General features: G+C 33.9%; 1 protein-coding gene across 2 annotated transcripts in view; it reads right to left on the bottom strand.

The window, feature by feature from the left end:
• Nucleotides 1–19,416, bottom strand: part of LOC123564269 (meiosis-specific with OB domain-containing protein-like) — a 40,799-nt gene that overhangs the window by 18,680 nt on the left and 2,703 nt on the right. For both annotated transcript variants that reach the window (XM_045357688.2, XM_045357687.2), the window contains exons 2-4: nucleotides 5,018–5,226; nucleotides 2,280–2,337; nucleotides 1,771–1,902 (exon numbers count right to left, since the gene is read on the bottom strand). In XM_045357688.2, the coding sequence (XP_045213623.2) occupies nucleotides 1,771–1,902; nucleotides 2,280–2,337; nucleotides 5,018–5,224 (397 nt within the window). In that variant the 5' untranslated portion in view covers nucleotides 5,225–5,226. The remainder of the gene's footprint in view (nucleotides 1–1,770; nucleotides 1,903–2,279; nucleotides 2,338–5,017; nucleotides 5,227–19,416) is intronic.

Genomic DNA, 19,416 nt, shown 5'->3' with positions numbered 1-19,416 from the left:
TTTTAATTTGAAACAAAGGGAGGTAATTTCGACATAAAATCAGTCCATAGCTATCTACCCTGATTGCCTCAGTCCAACTAAAGACAATAATGAAATTTCAAATGAGTTCTATAAATATTTACCGAGACAAATCTATTTTTATTAAAATCAGGGGAGGTAATCATGCATTGGTATATGCATGTAGAAGATACAAAGTACAAGCCTATACAACAATATATTAGTAAAGTATTCATATCGATAAATGTTATATCAAGAGTTATCTAATATGACTATTTCTTACCATGGAAGACATAAATAACATTTCAAACCAATCTCATTAGAAGCTGCTATGCTGTATTCATTTAGATAAAAAATAAAGGGAGGTAATTTGTCATAAATTCAGTCAATATGTATCTTCACTGATTGTCCAAGTCCATCTGTTGACATAAATGAAATTTCAGATCAGTATCTTCATTAGTTACGGAGATATACCCATTTTAATTTGAAATAAAGGGAGGTAATTTGACATAAAATCAGTCCATAGTTATCTACCTTGATTGTCTCAGTCCAACTAATGACAATAATGAAATTTCAAATAAGTCTTATAAGAACTTACTGATATAAATCCATTTTGATTACAATCAGGGGAGGTAATCAGATATAAAATAACTCTGGAACCTACAATTGGATCTGACAGATTCGTCATGGAATCCAAGATTTATTATTGTTGAAGATATTTTGGAAATTTGTATCAAATCAAAACATAAATGAAGTCTCTATATGGCTGCAAAATAGCAAATTTTGGGCCTTTTAATCCTTGCGTGTATCAGTGCTATACACTGGGCACGTTAAAGAACCAGGATGTCTATTCACAACGAGCTAGGCTAAGTTAGCCGGACAAGCCTGTATCTGATTTCTGATCTCTCTGTAGTAGGGGCTTTGTCTCACTCTGTCCCTCTGGTCAGATCGCTCTGTGTCTGTACTAGTAGAGGATGAATTATGCACCCTGTGTGGCTGCATTTGAACTATGTAAAGCGCTTTTGAATGTGAAATTGATCATGAAAAGGGTGCTATATAAATCTGGTATAATAATAATAATAATAATAAATCTGGAACCCATGATGGAATCTGGCCAATTCAAGAAAGGAACCAAGATCTTATGGTGATACAAGTTGTGTGCTAGTTTGGTTAAAATAAAATCATAAATGAAGCTGCTGTTGTGCAGACAAGGTCAAAATAGCTAATTCTGGCCCTTTCAGGGGCCGTAACTCTGGAACCCATAACGGAATCTGGCCAATTCAAGAAAGGAACCAAGATCTTATGGTGATACAAGTTGTGTGCAAGTTTGGTAAAAATCAAATCATAAATAAAGCTGCTATTGTGCAGACAAGGTCAAAATAGCTAATTTTGGCCCTTTCAGGGGCCATAACTCTGGAACCCATAATGGGATCTGGCCAGTTCAACAAAGGAACCGAGATCTTATGGTGATACAAGTTGTGTGCAAGTTTGGTTAAAACAAAATCATAAATGAAACCACTATTGTGCAGACAAGAAATTGTTGACGGACAGACGCACGGATGGACTGACAACAGACACAGGGTGATCACAAAAGCTCACCTTGTCACTATGTGACAGGTGAGCTAAAAAAGACTATTTAAGAGCGAAACCCATCCAAGATTATAAATAATTATAAAAAAAAAAATCATGGCTTCCAATCTATAAAATAACAGATATATCATTTATGTGATGTTTTTGAGTCTGCATAAATAAATTACATTAACAAGTACATACCAACATCTCCAATACAGAAAGACTTGGCAAGATCTGCTATGAAAGGCTCACTTCCCCAGCAAGTACAGTTTACAAAACCAGCTGGTGAATCCCTGATCACAAAACCCAGCAGGAACCTTTCTGTACCTGCATCTGAAAAAGCACAAGAGTTGTTTATATAATTAGCGGTGTTTCAGTCCAAATAATTTGTACCAGTAATGCAAGTATACTAAAAGCATTTATAGCATAACTTTGTACTTTCTCTGCATATGGATTGATAATGTGATATGGTTAATGGTATATTTTTGTAAAAGTACATTCATATTCAACAAGGTATAAAAATGTCTCTAGAAAAACTTGAAGGTGGCATGGAAATTTCAAAAGGTTCAAAGCAATTTCAAAGGTATTGTTGTAAGCTCAGACAAAATAAAACCTGTGAATTTGAACCCATATACAAGTATATTTACAGATGTAAATATCTTAAAATTTTGTAGTAACTTAATTTAAGAAATAAAAGAATCGATACATACTCTTTTTGCTAAAAACTGATCTAGGACTCTCCTTGGCTATAACAACACCAATAATATTCTGCAAATACAAAATAAATAGCCACAAGTAACAAAACAATTACTGTCCGAATCCTGCAAATATGTAAAAGAAATCCTGAATTTTTTCAGCTATACAAGTCATAATCATATATTATTTCATTACAGCAGGGTAAAATACTTGTAAAATGTTACATGCTTTTACAACTTTTACCGAGAGTAAAACAACCAGAAACAAGACATCAATGGAATAGATGGATGCTCTCAAACACTGCTTTGTTATGATGATATACATTTTGCTATACAGCTATTTTTAAAAATGTACCAAATGGGAATGAATTCTGTTTTTTAATTTTCACGTGAACAATGTATTACGTAGTTATTCTAAGTTTCGTATTTCTGTTACGTCACATCTTTTTACTGATATCAAATAACATGGGGCATTTTTACAATATTATTTTAGACATAGTCATTTTACCTCCCAGTTATATAATTTTGTGAGTCATTTGTACTAATCTTATTTTTAAACCCATAAATAACTGATGAGAATATTGCATAGCCAGTATTGTAAGAAAGTAAACTGACATGAAACCCACACGTTTTGCTCCAGTTTCTCCTGATATATATATACATTACTGTTGTATATGAAATATAGACGGTTACACTGCTTTGCTATTGGCTATTTCCAGATTATCGTGGTTTAATTATTGTTTACACGAGAATGACTGCATAATGCGTTAACACAAGTGTCCATAACTTCAGTTCTGCAAGAGAAATGAGATTTCAAACACATCTGCAGATACACAAATTAGGTACATAAAATAACATAATTATGTACACACAAAGTGCATAAGAAGTTTAATAACTTGTTTCAACACAGACATGCATTTTCTACACATTGTCATCAACCCATGTATATGTACCAAGATTGATGAAAAAATACCTTATTCTAGGATCACACTTTGCCATTTTGTTGAACTATTTGTTGCCACAGCAACCATATTTTTCCACAGCAACAAAATGAAACGTTGACCATATCTTCCATGTTGCTAACTAAACTATCTATTTACCAAGTTTCATGAAACGATATCTTGTACTTCTAAAGTTATCATAGGATCTCACTTTGTGTGACAGACTTCCTTGCAAGACTGTCTGGCTACTTTCTTTTTTTCATTTTCACCACAAAAAATCTGCTTTTAAAATGAATAGAATTCACTGTTATAGACTGTTCTCATATCCACTTTACAACTCTCGTATGTGTGTGAACAGCTGGACGGGGTTAAAATTTTTCAACATGCTTATTTCCACCAAGTTTGGCATAAAATGTATTGATGACACTGAAAAATGATGAACCAAGCAAAAATGAGTGTTAGACATTGGTGAAATGGCAAGAAGAATGTTGATTCTCTATTATTTCAAAAATTCAGTTTACTCCTTTCTGCGCAATATGTTTGGTTATTTATTAGGATACATTGCAAAAGTATGTGAATAAGTTTGTATCACAAGTCACTTCCACACTACCTGCATTTTATTTTTGAGAGAAAAAATATTTCACCTAAAATGTCTGAAAGTCACTTTAATACTTTCCTGTGTACACACAGACTCACCAACTGATGGATGGACAGGTGGGAACCGAAAGTACACTCTAGTTTATATTAATTTCCCTTACAGAAAAGCATGACTGTAATGAATATTAAACTAATACATAGTCAATCTGTGATGAATAGTGATGTTCATCAGAGCAGGTCATCAGATATTCACTGCATCTGACAAATATGTGGTTAACACATTATGGATGCATTCGCTGGATATTCACTAAAAGTCTTGTTTGTTACATATTAATCGCAGACACTTAGTTTTTGTGATGTGTTCATTAAACATTAACTGCTAACAGTATCTGAGTCATACTGATCATTGCATATTAATTGCAGATACTTTAACAATTCTCCATGTTCTATTCATATTACCTACAGATACTTACAAATTTTCAGTGCTCATAGCATATTCGTCGCGGACACTTTGAAAATTTCTGAGGCTTTGTGGCGAGAGTTGTACATAGAAAATTTAATAGATCATTGCATATTTGCTGGAGACACTTAGATTATTTCAAGAGTTAAAACTTATGTAGAAAATATCAAGCTACAAATTTCTTAAGCTGTTCACCACATATTCGTCAGAAGCTCACCAGAGAAGAAGTTTTAGGTGGTGTTCACTGCATATTCGCCAAAGCTATTCATTACATATTCGTCAGAACTATTCATTGCAGAGCTCATTTGCATGCGAAAAATTAACATGGAACGAATGTGTGATTAATAGAGCCTGTGATGAATATACAAAGAACTTGCGACTAACATGCAACAAACTTTCACTGAATGTTAACATCATATTTGCTGCACATTCATCACAATATTCATCGCAGGGCATTTTTTTCTGTAAGGGTTACTTTAGATCGATTGTGAAGCAAGTTCTACAACTTATATTAATCACTCTAGACACCACATTCCTGACGGAATCCATCGCAACAAGGGTATGAGAGAAGAGAAGCCAGAATCCCTTTTAATGCCAAGCGCAAAGAAAAAGAGCTACTGGTACCATTTTTCATGTTTTTGGTATGACGCTGCCAAGAATCGAACCCGCCACCTCCCACACTCAAAGCGGAGGTTATCGAGGTGGTTCATTTAAGTACACACTAGTGAACACCAGCATACAACTTTAAGACTTACAGCTATTGATCCAGGGGTTAATTCCTCGAGTTTCTGTATACCAGATCCAGTGTTCCTTGCTGAATGATAGTTTTGTCTATTAAATGAATTCGTTGTGCCAAGTCCTCTGTTGTTGAAGGATGTCTTGTTATTTAAATGGAGCCCTGATGTCTGGTTAGTCGGCCTGTTTATTGTAAAGTCACTAAACTGGTTTGCAGACCATGCCATTTCTGGAAAATAAAAACATATTCAGCGTTCGACACTAACTTTTTTGCCAGGTATCTCGAAGGAATACCTGCTGGGAAATTTAGGAATCCCTGCTGAAAATTAGGAGTCCCTGATAACAAAATGTGGTTAGAACATGAAAAAACTAAAATCTAACAAACACAACTGTTTACAGTACTACATGTATTTTATTTTCACTTTATTTCCATTTTACATCAATGACAACAATAGCTTGTATGACTTTTGCTGTAAAAGAATAATGTCATTTCTGCCCAAGTCCTCTTCCCCCTCATCTTCACTACCATCGCACTCCTCTGCGATTTGTTGTAGTTCATCTAAATGTATGCCGCCTAGTTCATTCCCCCTTATAACCCCCTTATTTGTAATCATTTTTTTGACATAAAAAAAAATTCCAAAAAGTCTCCCTTAAATAAAAAAAAAATTCAAAAAAAAAAAAAATGTTCCGACCTACCTACCCTAATTTTTTTAGCATGTTACCAGATACAAAGATTTTTTAGGCCTTATTAATGCAACTCCAACAGACTTTATCTAAAACTAGTACATTGGTCATAACAGATTTTCTTAAAGGCAAAGAAAATCTCCTATATAAGTGACCCCCCCCCCCCCCCCAAATACCAGACTTTTTAATCCCCAATATACAAGATCCTGTCTGGTCCAGTCTGATAAGGGTCCATAAAACCCCTGTAGACTTGACATGTAGCCTAATTACTGTCAGAGAATCATAAATTTTATTGCCTACAGGTAAATTGGTTATTTCCTGTGTTTTGCATTTTATTAATTGAAATGCTGTTGTTTTTTTTTAGTCTTTTTTTCAGCATGTACACAAAATCATGTTAATTGATAAGATACTAATTTTGATTGCTCAGTCATGTTGAGTAATGTCCTGGCCAGTTAAATTATAACTCTTATAGTAAAGCAATTCTCACTATAAAATAATTATTCAAAACTTAATAAGAGAAATTACAAGTTTGTTTATTCAATGATTATGATCTTTTTATCAAAAGTAACAAAATAAAAACGAAAAAAAAAAAAAAGATAATTGCTGGATTTTATTAGAAATTAAGGAAGTGTTCAGTTGCATTTTTAATATATAAAGAAGGTATATAGACAGAAGGATGGTATATATTAAAAATGCTTAATTCCTCTTGCGTTGTCTAAATAATGTTAACTTTCTTTTATGTATAATAAAATCCAGCAATAAAGATATATCATTGTTCAAAATACACACTAATTTATTACTTCTAAAAGCTATGTGCCTGAATGCATTTTTTTATATTTTTGATAATAAAAAACAGCAATAATGAGATGTAATTGTTAAAAAACTTACTTTATTAAAAATATGATAAAACACTGCTGTATCTTATCACTTTGTTTATTTAGCCCTAATTCAATCAAGCTTTCTAAACTCGTTATAAAGGTGAGAACTGATTTGCTATAAAGGTGAGAAATATCACCTGCAATTTATTTGCTGCACAGTAGCTATACAGTAGCTTATTATGATAAACAGAAGCAAGTCTACCAATGGTCCCGACTTGTGTATTGGCCCTTACCGCCAATACGCAGACCTTATCATCTCCATAGCACACCCTATTACCTGATGTCCACCACGCCGAGGGATGCGGCTGCCACAGAGGTAGGAAATCAATAACGATGAGTAGTGGTGTTAGTCTTTTGAGCTGTATTTTGTCATTTCGACTTTCCATGAAAATATTCTGGTGCAAGCATACGTGTAAGTGCCTTAACATATTATATAATTAATCCTAGTCGCCAACTTTGTGAAATAAAGAAGTATTCATCTGTTTAAATTGGACGTTTATTAAAATTGCTGCGAAAATCATATTCAAAGGCCAAATTCGAAGAGTTTACAAAATATTTTGATCGAATTTCCCTCACACGTCAAACGACCAATCATCTGGGGATAATCCTGGCAAGTTTCAAGTCTGTCCGTACGTCTACACCGACGTTATGACCCTCCAAAGGGACCCGGGTACAGTCACATATGATAAAGTTTACCGCAGAGGGCATTTTTAAATGATGCCCATCCCACCGAGGAGTCAAAATATAGGATACCGTTTACGACAGAGGGGAATTTGGTGTAAAAACGTCTTGGGAGGTCATGGAATCATTTGCAGTATGCATTGTTTATATACTTATGTTTAATAATTGGCGACACCGCTGTAACACAGTGTTAATCAGTCTAGATTGTATTTCTATCTATCTCCGACATTGTATTCTGTCTGCTACATGTATAGATTGGTTCTGCTGCTGTAATGTTCATTTTGTAAATTCATTTTATTTCAATTTCTTTTATGATGAAATATACAGAAATAATGATATCTTAAGTCATGATACTTGCGTTCTTGCAGGATTCAGTGTTGAAGTTACAGTTAATATTAGATATTAAATCGTTTTGCATTTATTATATACAGCTTTCATTTAAATACACATCAGATCATATAGTTAAACACAGTTTATCGAGTAGTATATTTAAGCATATATATTTGAAATGCATGAGAATTGTTTAAAAAAAGCTAAGACACTGATTTGCAGCTTACGGTAGAGTGATTGACCATTTAAGTACATGGAACTGGAATAAGATGAAAACAATTGGAAATCTGGATATAGGACAGAAAATATATACTATGCCCCAACGATAACTTGATATTTACAAACAGGACTATAAATAGATTAAAATTGAATATAGGGAATTCAACATTTTTCTAACATGTTACAATCTAAATATTTCTAGACTTTCTACCAATTGCAAATTAGCTCAGCGGTAAAGCATACAGTCCATATTAAACAGGTCTTTTGCCGTGTGGGTTCGAAACTCAGCATCGACATTAATTTTTTATTTCTCATAAACATGTAGATTCCTTCATGAACTATGTGTCAACACAACAGAGAAGTATCTTAAGCCGATATGGCAGATCAGAAAAGTTTAACATTATATTAAAGATGATATTTGACTAAATGCATACATTTAAGCCATGCAAATAATGAACATACTGTTGTGTTATATAAAGGCATACATACAAATACAAACCATCAAAGAAAGAAACAAAAATACTGGAACAAAATTGAAAACGAAAAGAAAAAAAAACACAAAAAGACAAAAATTGAGAAAAAAAAACTCACGAAGATTCGAACCCACAAAATGATTTGCTTATATTCAATTGTTATCTGCGTTTTACCCGACTAAGCTATGTTTCCATATAATGATAGTATATTTAAGATGAAGGAAATACTAATATTTACTTAGAAGGTAATGTGTAAGCATTATATGGATTGGTATTTCATCGGTTATCATGGAATAGAATCGTCTTCGCGTTTCAGCGAGAATCTTGTTATCGTTGTGGATTAGTACCGCCGTGATTTCAAATGAAGGTGAAATATTTATTTCTAGTGACCAGCGTGTGGGCATGTATCGAATTTATAGGGCAAAATATCAAAATTAAATACATCTTTAAAGTTTTCAAGAGAGATCGATCAGAATGAAATCGTCATTTCAGATAGTAACTCGGTAATAACAGATGGTTCAGTTATTTCCATTGCATTTTGATAGATCTCTCTTGACGTGACAATTAACTAAATGGTCAATCACTCAAGTGTTAACTTCAAAATCATTGTTACAGTAATAACACGTGTACGCCTTCATTCAAAATGAATGCAGAATAAATTGTTTAGAACATTTCTGTAAACGATTAATGAATAACAGCTTTATTGAAAACCGATCTCTTGACTTATGCCATTGACAACAAATATATTTAAATTTTCTAGCCTAACAGATCTTTTATGTAGAACTATGTTACTGTCAGTAGCCTCTTAGTATGAAAGCTTGATAATGCAAAACAATTTAATATTAACCTATATTCAACACTGAAACCAGCAAGAACGAAAGTACCAGGACTTAGGATTTCATTGCTGGCAGCAAATGTCTGTATATTATGATAAAAAGAAACAAAAGTGATTTTACAAAACGAAGACTTTCGGTGGTAAAACAACTCTATACATGTACAGTATCAGATTGTATGCAATGTATATATACAATCTAGACTGATTGCAAAACGATTTATCATTTAATATAAACCGTAAATTTAACACTGAATTCAGCAAGATACCATCAGGACTTACGATATCATTATTTCTGTATATTTCATTATAAAAGAAATTGAAACAAAATTGAGTTTACAAAACGAAGACTTATAGTAGCAAAACAACGTCAGAGATAGATAGAAGTTCAATCTAGACTGATTAACACCGTGTTGCAGCGGTGTCCGCCATTGAAAACCGCCCATTATTAAACATAAGTATAAACAATGCATACTGCAAATAATTCCATTACCTCCAAGGTCTCAAAAGCAAAACAAACAGCCAAAATAGACATTTTTACACAAAATTTCCCTCTGTCGTAAACGATATCCTATATTTTGACTCCTCGGCGGGATGGGCATCATTTAAAAATGCCCTCTGCGGTAAAGTTTATCATACGTGACTGTACCCGGGTCCCTTTTGAGGGTCATAACGTCGGTGTAGACGTACGGACAGACTTGAAACTTGCCAAGATTATCCCCAGATGATTGGTCGTTTGACGTGTGAGGTAAACCCGATCAAAATATTTTGTAAACACTTCGAATTTGGCCGTTGAATATGATTTTCGCATCAATTTTGATAAACGTCCAATTCAAACAGCTGAATACTTCTTTATTTCGCAAAGTTGGCGATCTGGATTAATCATATAATATGTTTATGCATTTACACGTATGCCTGCACCAGAATATCTTCATGGAAAGTCGAAATGAAAAAATACAGCGCAAAAAACTAACACCACTATTCACCTTTATTGATTTCCTACCTCTGTGGCAGTCGCATCCCTCGGCGTGGTGGACATCAGGTAATAGGGTGTGCATAGGCCACATACCAGGCATACCAGAATCAGTGTCTTTAAACATTTCATATTTTAGTTGTTTTATTTTGCACATTGCCTAAAAGTGGGTGGGGTTTAGTGTTTGCATGCTTTTATTATCAGCAAATTCTTCTAAATAAGAGCTGCTTTGGCAACAGTGATCATATTTTTCGTAAATGCAGACGTTTTATTGGCTTTTTATTTTAGTTTGTACTAGAAAAATCTTGTAAGAAATGATAAAAATGTTCGAAAATGTCGGTCTAGAAAACGAGTAACGAAAAACAAAAGTAACAGTTAAAGTTCTTGAAAAGATAACTGTTTTAACTTTATTTTCTCATCATACCACGTATAATTTCTGCTTATTTAATTTGTTTTGCCCAAACAAAGCCTCGGCAATGATAATAAATTTGTTATAGACCGTAACGGCCGACCGGCTCATGTAATCGTATCGAGCACACAAAATAATGGTACAAACACGATAATCTAAGGCTGCATTGTTTATCAATTAACTTGTAAACATTGATCAATAAACACCTTTGATAATGACAAGGCATATTGTACTAAATACAAACCGCGAGATAAGCACGTGTCATTTGGCGCGTGGCGTGACTGACATCTGTCGGTAGCTAATTAACATACGACGCTCCGCCTACTGCCATATTTCCGCTTGTGCCGGCGAACAATATTGAAATTCACTGGGATTTTGATTGACAGGGGGCAGAACTATCGAACTTGGAACGCATCTAAGTAAATTTCCGCGAGTCAAGCCGACGCGCGTGCCGTAATTTATGCGGGTAAAATACGAGTTTTTCTCGATTTTCGCGGGTCAAAACCCGGGACCTCGGGTCAACTGAAGCAAAAGACCGATGTTTGAGCGAACAAGACTGGGGAATTTCATTTTTTTTAGAATCATATTTTATTTGAAAATCAAGAGTCCCGACGGAACACCGAAATTGTGAACTTTAGGATCCCTTGCGGATTTTTGGTGTCCTCGGGATCCCGGGACACCGTTAGTTTCTCAATATTCTTACCAAAGAAACTAGAAGATGCTTTTGGAGAAAAGCACATGTCTCCTTCAAAACATAGTAGTAATAGGCAAGAAGTCAATAGGACAGGAGTCTGATGGTTTGCTTACTAGCTGAAATCATCCCATAAAGTTTCCTGGGTCAAGTGGTTCTGAAGTTATGGATTTGAAACGTTTTTACATGTTCTAGCCCCTTCGACCTTTGTATAGTTGGTTAATACAGGTCAGTGGTAATTAAGAACATTTGACATTTTATTTTTTTTAGCGTTTATTTGGTTCATTTGTACAACTTCATATATCATAACAACCACACAACAGGTTACATTCAGGCCAGACAAGGCTAAATACAAATATCAACACAACCTGGACCTCTGAAAGAATGGCCCAAGGTCAATAGGGTCAACTTCTATGCATGTCCATTCATCCCATTAAGTTTCAACGTTCTGGGTCAAGTGTTTCTCAAGTTATTGACTGGAAATGGTTTTCCATGTTCTGGTCCCTCCGAAACGGTTTTCCATGTTCTGGCCCCTGTGACCTTGACCTTTATATCGAGTAACCCCTAAAAATGTTGCAGTCATCTAATCTGTAAGTCCAATCACCCTATGAAGTTTTGAACCATGACACAGTTTGTCTTTCTAAGAGAATGTCTCTCAAACCAGGTGAAGTATCTGATGGTGGGGAAGCTTAAAAACAAGGATGAATATCCAACAGAGAAAGCTACGTTCTAAAAACACACCTCCCCAAATGTAAACCCAGCGCCCTGACGCCCACACTACCAACACACACACTCACACAAAGCAAACAAACAAGGACAAAACAAACAAATAAAGGAACACAGTGGGGCACCGCCTTGGAAAGGTCAGTGGCAAAAACACCACTATTGAGCTTAAACCAGTTTATGGGGAGCACCCAACCTCACTCTTACCCCCACCATGTTCCAAAGTCACAAGACAGTGTAAATAAAAGTTATCCCCGCCAGGTGAAACCCTAACATACGCAAAGGCAACAGAAGGCATGTAATGTAAAACACAAAAATGCTCTAAGACTTGTATATTTATATAAATGCAATCCTTAAGAACCTAAAACAAGGGAAACACCCTTAAGGGCCTGAAGAAACTGGCCAGAAGACAGAAATCATAATAGCTCAGTCCTGGTGGGATTTAAGAACTACCTATCACACAGTCCTCCACCTGTTCCATCAGAAACAATCAAAGAGGTAAAAGAGCTGAACACCAAAAATGCGGTGTGTCTCAAAACAGCTGGATCATAAGCTCTTTTAATACAGGGATCAAATTTAACTTTTTTTCCCACTAGCAATTTTTTGCCAGTGCCATTTTTTTCCACTAGCAAAATGGTGGGTTCCACTAGCAATTATTTAAAGGCTGTTTTAGGTGCTAAATTTATTAAGTTGTTTTGTTGGTTTGGTTTCATATAAAAGTTTAATGCTACTCCAAAGTAGTTTTTAAAGAGTAAAGGATAGTTTGAGTGAATTCGTCGATTTTCGAAAGTGATCGCAAAAATATTTGAGTGACATGGTTTCCAACTTGCATTTTTTTATTCTTACTCGAATTTTGCGAGTTAGCAACCGCTAAATTCGATCCCTGTAATAAAACGTTTACTTTACCAAATACAATTGAAAAATTGCCATGACCCAAAATCTTACAAAGTTTGTAAACCACATCCCCATAAAAAAACGGGTTTTGATATACCTTCTCGCAGAAGTGTCTTTAAATTGCTAATGTATTTTTAAACCAAATCTGAAAATTACGATAGTAAAATTTAGCAATTTATAATAATGGTATCCCTGTTGAAGAAGCATATTTGTAATGTATTGATTACATTCATTGAAATCCTCAACATGACTACAAGCTCTTGCAAAACTGATTTAACTGAGAAATATATTATCCATAAGATGTTGCTTGGGGTATATCCCCATCCAAATGGGTGAATTTACAATACTAAAATTAAAATCATCCCTCTTGTCATAAATTTTGGTATGTATAAAATTGTCGTAAATAGAGAGATGTAAATCTAGAAATGAAGCAGTAGTATCCGAGTTGTTACTTTTATTTAACTGCAGCTCCCGGGGATAAATAGTATCCACCAATAATAGAGCAAAAAAGAACAGATTATCCATTGTATATAATCTTGCCTTAATTAGCTTTTTATAAAGTTGACTAAAAATGTTTGCTGTACATAGGAAGTGCTACATATTAATCAAGTACTGTGAGACTAGTCCAAATAATAGGATGTTTCGGGACAGTGTGATAACTTTTGACTGTCGCTGTCTCCATCACGTCCAATTTTATTCTGCATATTTCTGTTAGGAAATCACCAATGAAATGCATTGGGAACGTTTTCTGGTACATGGACAAAGTATTTGTAATGATTACATCCCTGATCATAATGAATTAATGTTGACATTAAAGCATAAACTTGCCTCGCTGACATTTTATGAATGTATATTTTGTGTTTTGTTTCTGCAATTTAATGTTATCGGCTGTCTGCTGTGTACTAAAAACGGTGTCAGAGTAGAAATCTCCTTGCACCTGTCACATCATATTTTCGAAGATTTAAGTCTCTTATTTAAAATTATGAGTTATGTTCAACCCATTTGAAGTTTTTACAATTTTTTAAAGCAAGTAAGTCTGACCAGTATATTATGACGTTTTTGGATTTTTTAATGTCTTAGTTTTCCTGACAGTAAATTGCAGATACGGGGGTATAAAGTCAACTCGTCCCTCAGTCAACTCGTCCCCGATTTGGTCATTTGTCCCCTAAAATTGGTCATTTCGTCCCCCTTTTGGTCAATCTGTCCCCCTTTTGGTGATTTTGTCCCCCTAAATATATGAGGTATTTTCGCTTTTTTATCATATCTTTGACTTTGAAAATTGGTATTTAAAATCATCGTGAGTTTAGAAGGAGTTATACTGGAAATCGTTAACCTTAGATAATAAGGTTAGATAAAATAATAAGAGAAATATACTGAAAATATAAAACCAAATTAACTGAAATAAAAAAAAATAAAGTCAATGCCTTCAGTAATAAAAATATAATATAATAATTAACTTTTTTAAGAATCATAGGAAGAAAAGAGAGAGCAATAAATCCTTATCCCTGGTCTTAATAAAAGAAAGTAATAATTAGAAATACAATAAAAAAAATAAACAAACAACTGATATCTGTCACATATGTATTACTAAACATGCTAAAGATAACCAACATGCTTTATATTCATTTTTGTCATGAAAATATGAAAAAAAAATACTTCAAAAGTTGGGGGACAGGGATTTCTAAAAAAAACAAGAGCTGTCGGAGGACAGCAACGCTCGACTATTCAACAGCCTTGTCAATTGAATGAATACAAAAGTTGAAAAAGGGGCATAATTTTGTAAAATGCAAAGTAGAGGTATTGAACCTCTGTACTGCATGTCATATCATGACAGTGAACAAGTGTGTGAAGTTTCAATCCTTTCCAATTTGTGGATACTGAGATACCAGCTTACATACAAAAACTTACGGCTAAAACAAGATCAGATAGGGAAAATGAAATGGGCCCATGTTATGGTGATGGCATTCCTTACTGTTGACAGATAGAGAATAAGTACTTTGTGCATGTAAAAGTACAGGTTTCGGGCTTTCTTAAGATGTATAACATTACATACTTTCCTGCAATTTCTTACACACTGTAAAAGATAATATGGTCGAAAAATGGTGTTTTTTCATCGTTATGGTGTTGCAAATAAAAAATGGCAAATTTTAGCAAGCAAGTGATCAAAGCAGTATTACATTAATGTGAATTGGCAATAACAGACTTAAAATGTGGCATTTCAAATTAAAGAAAGTCAAATTATTTCTTTATCAGTGAAGGAATTAAGTTTTAATAAAAAAAATACGAAAACAGGCCTTTGTTATGTTTTTTTGGTTTTTGAAGGTCTGTCTCTATCACCCTATTACAAAGGCAACAGTGATATGCCAGATACAGTATGGTAGTGTGTGCTGTTGCTGATAATCATATACCACTCTGAATATAAAGATTTTGCTTCAGGTCCAAATGAAAAAAATTGAGTCATAATTTGGTAACATTACTTTTTCGTAGTGTCCGTAGATCAATGTTTGCAATATGTAAATTGTAAGACCCACAAACAATATTTACTATTTTGTATTATTTTCTATTTGAGACTGTCTCAGAGAATTAGCAGAACTAAACATCTTTTTGCTTCTGCGACTGGTTATTTGTTGGGAAGCAACAGAAATTTGTCCGTAGACCGTAGTGTCCGTAGATCAATAATTTAACTGTAGATAAATTTCTTAAAACCAGTACATAATCAATGAGCTTGGGTTATTATTGATGTTTTTATAAGGATATACTGATTCCAAAGAGATAAAACTTTCATCTTTCAGAGTATTTTAGAAAAATATGTTTTTGTCTATCTTTTCAAGTGAAAATGAACTTAGCAAGCTATAAAACGAGTTTCACTAAGTGTACTTTAGCCAGATTGCGTTATTTACATACAGTATAACTATCCAATATGAATCAGCAAACTATAAAGTACATTTAACCACACTTGATCTCTTAACAGGGCGATTTTTTTATATGTCACTTGATCTACGGACACTACAAGAATGCATGATATGTACACAATCTCTAATATACTTAAGTGTTTTACAGCTTTTTGAAAAATTAACATTATAAAAGGGAAATTATAACAAAATGGGGCCAAAAAGAAACATTACAAAAGATAACAATGAAGAGAATGAAAAGAATTATGTGCTTGAGAGTAAGAAGGCCAAAATTATGCGTAGATACAGGGCAAAAGTTAAAAGTGACAGTGCAAAATACGAAAGATGAAACTTAAGGACAGAGAGAGGAAAAAAAGAGAAAGGGAAATGCAGAGAATAGCAAAACAGACTGATCCAGTTCTGTGCAATGAACTAAGACGTCAAAAAAGAGAACAATAGAGAAGATTTAGGAATAAACAGAAGTTAGATAAAGCCTTGATAGATATTTCCCTCTAGTATAGTTCTTGATTCAAATAAAAAATACGGAACAGACATAACGTTGCGCAAGAAATATTCTCATATGTTATTCTCTTTAAAACACTAAAAGCTAGAATAACGTCACGTTATCGTGCGGTGACGTCAATGTTTTTTGTTGCAAACAAGAAAGAGTGCTACTATATTTTATCTACTATTTTCTAAAGATTAAAGGCATATTAGAACCTAAATAATTCGGGCGGTAATATGTCGTACAAATAATTGCACTAGGACTGCGCCCTCGTTAAATTATTACGCCCGATGTATAACCGCCCATCGTGCATAGTGTTAAAAAAACTCTTTTACTATAAATTATTTCTTAAACAAGAGCTGTCGGAGGACAGCAACGCTCGACTATTCAACAGCCTTGTCGCTTGAATGAATACGAAAGTCAAAAAAGGGGCATAATTTAGTAAAAAAGTAAAATAGGGTTATGGAACCTGCATAGTGCTTATCAGCTCATGACAGTGGACAAGTATATGAAGTTTCAATCCATTCCCTTTAGTGGGTACTGACATACCAGCTTACATATAAGAATTTAACCCAAAACTCCTATGTAGAAAAAGGGGCATAATTTTGTAAAATGCGAAGTTGAGTTATTGACCTTTTGCACTGCATGTCATATCATGACAGTGAACCAGTGTGTGAAGTTTCAATCCTTTCCCATTAGTGGATACTGAGATACCAGCTTACATACAAAAACTTAACCAAAAATTTCTATGTTGAAAAAGGGGCATAATTTTGTAAAAAAGCAAAATAAAGTTATGGGACCTGCTTTATGCATGTCAGATCATGATAGTGAACAAGTGTGTGAAGTTTCAATCCATTCCCATTAGTGAGTACTGAGATACCAGCTTACATACAAAACCTTAACCAAAAAATTCTAAGCCGAAAAAAGGGCATAATTTTGTAAAAAAGCAAAATAGAGTTATGGAACCTGTGCAATGTAAGTCAGTTTATCACAGTAAATAAGTGTGTGAAGTTTCAATCCATTCCCACAAGTGGTTACTGAGACCAGCTTACATACAAAACCTTAACCAAAAATTTCTAAGTAAAAAAAGGGGCATAATTTTGTAAAAAGCAAAACAGAGTTATGGAACCTGTGCAATGTAAGTCAGTTTATCACAGTGAATAAGTATGTGAAGTTTCAATCCATTCCCACAAGTGGTTGCTGAGATACCAGCTTACATACAAAAACTTAACCAAATCGGGACGCAGGCACGGATGCGGACGCGGAAGCCGACGCATGGGCGAGTCCAATAGCTCTACTATTCTATGAATAGTCAAGCTAATAAAGCTAATCCGGATCTTGTACCTCTTTGAATCGTTATGACTTCATTTCTGTGTACGTACGTTAACTACTACAAGGAATGTATTTTGTTTGGCTTTGTTTATTCTATCAGTGGTATGCTCTATTTTGGCGGTATCTGACTCTAACAAAAACTGACCAGCGATTTTCTGAATAAAATTGATTGATGTCTTTTAAGGCAGTTATATTTTATTGGTTAGATATGAGTATTACCTTTCTTAAAAATCTCATAAGCTATCAATTCTGAGTAAACTGCTATGCCTAAAAAGTGTCGAATTTGGGACAAAAACTGTTAAGACTTATTTTAGCGTTGTATGTACCTGTGTTTCTTTCTCTCTGTCTGTCTTTCTGTCTGTCTGTCTGTCTACGTGTGTGACTGTGTGATATTGTGTGTGTTTGAAGGTAACCAGCAAAACCACATCGGAATACAATTTTGTATCAAATTTTGTGTATTTTTTTTCAAATTTTCCTATTAAAAGATTTTGTTTCTAAGTGTATTCAAAACATATCATAGTTCACTGGAAGCTTAAACTTGTGTTACTGTTATTACAGTCTGGTAAATACTCATGCACTAGTATGTAGTGTCCGTAGAATGCACCACTATATTGGTTCATCGAACTGTCACATGTGTTATTCTTTTTCAAATTGTTTGCTGTTTGTTCAAGGTTGATTGAGGTAGGTTTTTTGTTGTGTTGATGAGTTAATTTGTTAGTACAAACTGTTTGGAATACAAGTTTTTGTCTCAAATAGTTAATATTTTTATTCTTAATGGACATTTTCAACAAAAGATTTCATAGCTGTGAATAATTCAATAGTTTTCTACTGTTATTTTCGAAATATGGCTGTTTGAAAGTCAATTTTCTAAACTAAATTGTAACAAAAAGGTTAAAATGATGGTGAAACTAAGGTTTAGACACAGTATGAATTTCTGTAGTGTCCGTAGATGTTATAACAGTGATTCTTTAAGACAAGTTAATGATATTTAAAATGTTTAAAATGTTAAGCATTTGTTTGTGGCTACAAGATTGTGCTTTTTATGCAAAATCTTTATACATTTTATGCCAGGATAGAGGTTAGATATACATTTTCTACTTAAGAAACACCATGAGAAAAAAATTTTGACTCAGGTTTTGGAAATATGTAACCATAAAAAAAGAAACATTCACATCAGTTGTATATTTATGATTGTGTAAACTTTACTTTAGTTAGTCATTACATAACTTTCTCTGTATATTGCAAGAGCAATGTTGGAATCATCATCAAATCATGTAACATGTTTTGGAGTGTCCGTAGACATTTTAAAACGTCTTAATGAACCAATTTATTTTCAAAAATCATAAACTTTTAGTCCTTAGCATCTGTTTTGCATAAAAGCACAATGTCTTGTTAGTGAACTGAAGTAGTTTTCCTATCATTGTCAGCTGTTCTGTTAAAATAAAAGAATTTGAAAGTTTAATAAACAATTTGTGTTATTATAATCATACTTCTTATGCAAATATTAACACAATGATGTCTTCTATCGAGTGGTTTTCGAGTGAAACTTGCTAAATTGTACTTGTTTAAGCAAGTTACAGTCAAAATGAATCTTTACTTCAGTGTTTTCCATAAATTACACATTGTTATGCCTTGTGTTTGTAGTGTCCGTGACTCTGCTACCCTCATATAATTGCTGCCTTGTAAATTTTATAGCAGACAGTCCTAGTCAAAAAGGTTTTGGTATTTGGTCCCTGGTATATTAGCCCATACCATGGGCTGGAAAAATGAGGATTGGAAAAACTTTATTTTTTTGGCAAAATTGCAACATAAATTCCCTATCTGATCTTGTTTTAGCCGTTAACAAAAAACTGCTAAGTCAAAGGGGCATAATTTTGTAAAAATGCCAAGTAGAATTATGGGAC

Source organism: Mercenaria mercenaria, chromosome 2, assembly GCF_021730395.1.
Source record: "Mercenaria mercenaria strain notata chromosome 2, MADL_Memer_1, whole genome shotgun sequence".
NCBI lineage: Eukaryota > Metazoa > Mollusca > Bivalvia > Venerida > Veneridae > Mercenaria > Mercenaria mercenaria.
This window is presented reverse-complemented; position numbering and strand designations above follow the sequence as displayed.